Source organism: Glycine soja, chromosome 13, assembly GCF_004193775.1.
Source record: "Glycine soja cultivar W05 chromosome 13, ASM419377v2, whole genome shotgun sequence".
NCBI classification, from domain to species: Eukaryota; Viridiplantae; Streptophyta; class Magnoliopsida; order Fabales; family Fabaceae; genus Glycine; species Glycine soja.
In genome coordinates this window covers 26,651,010-26,656,193 of record NC_041014.1, presented here as the reverse complement: position 1 = coordinate 26,656,193, position 5,184 = coordinate 26,651,010, and the positions used below count along the sequence as shown (strand labels likewise).

Here is a 5,184-nt window from a genome sequence, read left to right as displayed (position 1 = left end):
TTTTAGTTGCTCCTAATTGATTTTTATCGGTTTGAATGTACAGTTTGTAACAACTTTTATATATATATATATATAGGAGGGACTAAAAAAGCATTTTATGAAATTAAGGAATTATAAAAAGCAAATTTAGGATCATTTTGGTGTGGTTTCAAGTTTTAATTTTTGGTTTTTAAATGTATTTTTTAAAACGTATATGAGCCTTTACATTACTTTTGTATATAAAGGATATCGGTCAAATGGTTCATTCTAAGCCCTTAAAATGTTAAATCAATCCTAATGAAAAGTGTGATAATTTAATTATTATCATTTTGGTCCCTAATCGGATTGACACATATACCGTCAACAACTACCTATGCATAAGGCATAAGATTGTCAGGTTGCATTCATCGTCAATTACTAAGTAGACAAATAACATATATGTAGGTGCATATTAACGAAAGTATTTTAACTGCAAGATTAAAACGTCAAAGAAATTATATTTATAAGCATCTTTTTGAAATTTTAACATTTTCACATACCTGACTGATAATGAATTACGCTTTCAGACATTTAAACCCCCCAAAAAATTGTAAATAAATATATTAAAATAATAATAGTCTAACCCTAATCCTAATATATTTAACGTCAATGTGTAAGAGTGTGCTGCTGTGAAAGGGTTCCCCGTTAGACGTGTAGCGACGACAGGAAGCCTCCTCCTAGAGTGTGAGTCTCAGACCAGGACACCACACACCAACCATTTTGCATTTGCAGCCATTTTTCTTTTTTCTTTTTTTTTTATCATTTCACAAAATATTTTTCTTTTCTCTCTTAAAAGAAAAAAGTGCACGTATGAAATTCTGAATAGTATATCCCCCATTCCATTATTATTTAATAATAACTCGCTCATCACCAGTTCATACTTCATTCACTCACCCTCTCACCTCGTTATTCCAACCCCTCTAGATTTGAATCACCAAACTTCCTCGTTCCTTCTCTCTCTCTCTCTCTCTCTCTCTCTCTCTCTCTCTTATATTTGTACTGTACCCAAAAAAGCACTTCACAAAGTTGAAAGCTGAAACCTCTTCTTCAATCTACTTCACGATGGCGGAGAAGCACTTGCGGGAGCTCCTTAAAGAGGATCAAGAACCCTTCCTTCTGAAACACTACATTTGGGAGCGTCGCAGGCAGCTCAAAAGACCTTCCCCAAACAGCACTTTACAACAACAACTGAAAAAGAAAAACTCAAACTTCCCACTTAACAAATGCTTCCTCACTTCCCTACAAAACGCCACAAAATCCCCACTCTTATTGTCTCCAAAGAATAGTACTTCTCCCCTCCTCAGACCCTCCAACGCCAAAACCGCGTCGCTCCTCCTCGAAGCCGCCCTCAGAATCCACAACAAAAACGCGAAACCGAAGAAGCCCAAACCAAACAGCGCCTTGGGCATCTTCGGCTCGCTCTTCAAGAAACTAACCAACCGAAAGAGGGAAACATTAGAGGGTGTTCTTGTTAAGGTTAAAGACAGCGACGACGATGTTGTTGTGGTGGGATCCTGTGAGGTTGGGTTCAGTTGTTCCTGCAACGGAAGGCCAAGCAGTGCTGTGTGGTCGGAGAGCAACGAGGATAAATCGTTGGACTTGGAATCTTCTAGTAGTGGCCACTCATTTGATGACTCTGTTGCTGAAGAGATTGAGTTTCTCAACAAACGCAAACATGTTACGGATTCTGCTTGTTTTGACGACGATGATGGCTTCTTCTGTGAAAGCCCGTTCCGTTTCTCCCTCCAACGCAGCCCCGGCTACTCCGGCCGCCACACCCCGGATTTTTCTTCGCCGGCTGCGTCTCCATGTCGCCGCAAAACTGAGGTTTGCCCTTTCCCATAATGATAGCAATAAATAATAAGAATAATATTTTTATTTATTACTTCATTTTAATTTACCGCAATAACTTTCACAATAAGAGTAGAGTTTAATGATTTCTTCTTCTTCTTATAAATGTTACTGTTTAATTTTGTTAATATTAGCGAAAGATTTTACTCCGTGAAGTCAACTTTATAATTTTAAAAATTTAATAATTATTATTAATCTATTATTTTTATACTATTAATTAATGAAAATTAGTATTAATATGATCTGTGAGATGATTATTTTATATTAATAATATATATTTTTTAAAATAATTTTTTATTATCGAATAAACTAAAGTTTAAAAAATTATGAATATTTATTAAATTTAACGAATTTCGCTAATAATTTACATATTGTAAGTACATTTTGTATACTGTAGAATCAATAAATTTTAACGAATGACAAAAAAAATATTTTGAGATAAATTGTCAGAGAGTTTTATCTCGTCACTTGGACCATCTGCTATCTCATTATGTGATTAAATGTGAACATGTTCTTGTACATTTAATTTACATTTTACAATTACTAATGATAAATTGTAAGAATTCAGTACATTTTAATTTGTAGGAATTCAGTGGTTTTTATTGCCACTGGATTCAACTCGCTGGTTTGACTCTGGTGAGTTGGAGCACCCGAGTTAAGCTCGTGAGTTAACCGTGATCGTCGCGTGGTGTATTCTTTTTTGTCGGCAAATAGGATCTTGATTCGGGTCTGCAAATTTTGCCGGAACTTTATTTACAATGACAATTTTACCCCGCCATTTTCCCCTAATATGTTAAAGATCTCTCTATGAGAGGGTCACGTAGGTCAATTTAAATTCAGTGGTTTAATTGGATTCGTGGATTTTGTCACTTGTTTTTTTCGTTCAGGTGTCTGCCACGCAATCTTCTCGATTTCCCTTCTATTACAATTTTACTTTTTGGGGTTATTCGGTAAATGAATTCCTTTTTTTTTTTAAAAAAAAAAAACAAGACAATCGTGTTTTTGTTTGTTCTATTGGAATTATTGGACCCCGACATTCGATTTCTAGAAAAATAGTTTCTCCTTTGTATTTTTTGTTCACATTAATTAATTCGTGTGGGAAGTAACCAAAACCAAAAAAAAAAAAAAGTCAACAACAACAACCACCCAATTATGAAGCAAGTGTAGAGTCTAAATCCATGGGCATTATAAGAATGATTAGGGACTTGTGTTAACTACCCCAATTAGGACAATATTCTAACTATGGTGGTTGTGAATTTTTTTTATAGGACAAAAAAATTAATGGTGCTGATGGCGTCAACAAATTCCAATCAGGGGAAGAAGAGGAAGATAAGGAACAGTGCAGTCCAGTATCTGTTTTAGACCCACCCTTCGATGACGATGATGATGGGCATGATGATGACCATGAAGGGGATGGTTTTGATTTGGACTGTAGCTATGCCAATGTACAAAGTATGTCATAGTTTAAAAATAGTTTATTTTATTTTGTAGCATTTTATGTTGTGTGGTCATCTTCCATCAACATGCCATCGTACACGCTTCTTCAAAGTTGATTGTCTGTTACAAAATACCATAAGGGGGCTATATTGCTGAGATGTTTTGTGCTAATGCCACCTATCTTTGGTGGGTTCCATTGGAAGATTGCAATAGCTCATCATCCAACATGCATTTCGCATTGAATGTGAAATTGGACTACTCTTTGTTCAGAGCTATAAATTTCAACATGACCCACAAATTTTTTGTCAGGAGTCTGTCTTAATTTTGATACTTCCATTCAATGTGCTGCATAAGGTTTGAACATTCTAACATTTTCAAGTTTAATCATGTTTAATTTGGTGAAGGTGGTGCAAACCATGTGACACTCATGGCATCACTTTTTTTTACACTTTAAAAAAGTGTCTCCTTTGTTCTTTCTCTTTTTTTTTTTTTCAACTTTTCCCCTTTCATATCATCCAGCATTTTATCTAATGTGTAAAAATGTCATGAAAGGTTTTTGTTTATTTAGTATTAGTGCTTCCAAACCAAATTTAGGCCTAGTAAATCTCCTATGCTTCAAATAGCTGCTAAAACTTCTATGCATCATGTACTTATTGATGTTATCCATGCTGAGTTCTGCACAAGAAAGAATTTGCTGAAATCTGATCTGTCTGCAATGAATGTCTAAGCAATTTTACAAAAATAACTGAACGAAGATGCTTATATTTATTTTCTTTTCCTTCGTGTTAAATTTTCAGGAACTAAGCAGCATCTACTAAACAGACTTCGTAGATTCGAGAAACTTGCCGAGTTAGATCCGGTAGAACTTGAGAAGAGAATGCTGGATCAAGACCGCGAGTACAAAACATTTACTGAAGAGGACGATGATTGTGAAGACGGCGCCAGCGAAACAGCATGCAAAGAAAATGCTCTGAGAGGAGAATTAATGTTTGAAATCCTCTGCCATTCAAGTGTTGAAGACACACAACAGCAAACTCCAGAAGACCTCAAGAGGCTGGTCTATGATCTCATCAAGGAGGAAGAGAGGGAAGTTAATAATTCTTCAGACATGGTGATAAGAAGGGTTCTTAGGAGGCTAGAATTGTGGAAAGAAGTGGAGTCCAACACTATTGATATGATGATAGAAGAGGACTTCTCTAGAGAGCAATGCAGGTGGAAGAAAAATGCTGAGCACACAAGTGAGCTAGCTGTGGAACTTGAACTTGCTATCTTTTGCTTTCTAGTGGAGGAGCTTTCAGAGGAACTAGTGTGTTAATGTGGGCAAATTTTGATGCAGCTGAAGAATTTAGTATGAGTTATTTATTATCTTTATTCTTTTAATTAGAAGAGTACAGTCTAACTTGCACCTTATTTAAATAGGCTAGTTAGATAAAATGAGACCCAAAAGGATAATTTGGGTTGGAGGAGGGAGAACTTGAGGGGGGGATATGTTACATATGTACATGACTCGTGTATGTAGGTGCCAGGGAATGCTGTAAATCACCTTTATTAGTTACAAAATACTATAATTTTTGCAGTCATTGATCCCCCGGGCGTTGTTATAATGCTATGTTCTATTTAATGTATCCACATTTGTAATTAGCATTAGTATCTATATATCATTCATATTTATCTTTACCAACCACCTTAACAGATGATAAAAGAAAACACGTTTGATTGCATGTGTTACTTGTTAATATTCATGTTTAGGAGGATTACTAATGTGTTAGTAACACCCCCGTGATAATCTCTACTATCGGTCGAGATTCATAAGACACTTAGAAACTAGCTAGTAAGAATTAAACAAAAAATAAGATTCACTGGATTGTCTCTGTTTAA

The 5,184-nt window shown here is 35.4% G+C and overlaps 1 protein-coding gene across 1 annotated transcript; it reads left to right on the top strand.

Annotated features, from left to right (window-relative positions):
* The first annotated feature begins 896 nt into the window (after positions 1–896).
* Positions 897–4,947, top strand: LOC114380789. Its single transcript, XM_028339838.1, has 3 exons — positions 897–1,845; positions 3,138–3,321; positions 4,104–4,947. Exons 1-3 carry the CDS (start codon positions 1,081–1,083, stop codon positions 4,619–4,621), a joined length of 1,467 nt encoding a protein of 488 aa, XP_028195639.1. The 5' UTR covers positions 897–1,080; the 3' UTR covers positions 4,622–4,947.
* Positions 4,948–5,184: the final 237 nt, after the last annotated feature.

What these genes read in the sequence shown, in the direction of transcription:
- LOC114380789 (XM_028339838.1), top strand. Translation starts at nt 1,081, where the DNA reads ATGGCGGAGAAGCACTTGCGGGAGCTCCTTAAAGAGGATCAAGAACCC. An exon ending in CATGTCGCCGCAAAACTGAG is followed by an intron (nt 1,846 to 3,137) that starts GTTTGCCCTTTC and finishes TTTTTTTTATAG; the next exon opens with GACAAAAAAATTAATGGTGC. An exon ending in TAGCTATGCCAATGTACAAA is followed by an intron (nt 3,322 to 4,103) that starts GTATGTCATAGT and finishes TTAAATTTTCAG; the next exon opens with GAACTAAGCAGCATCTACTA.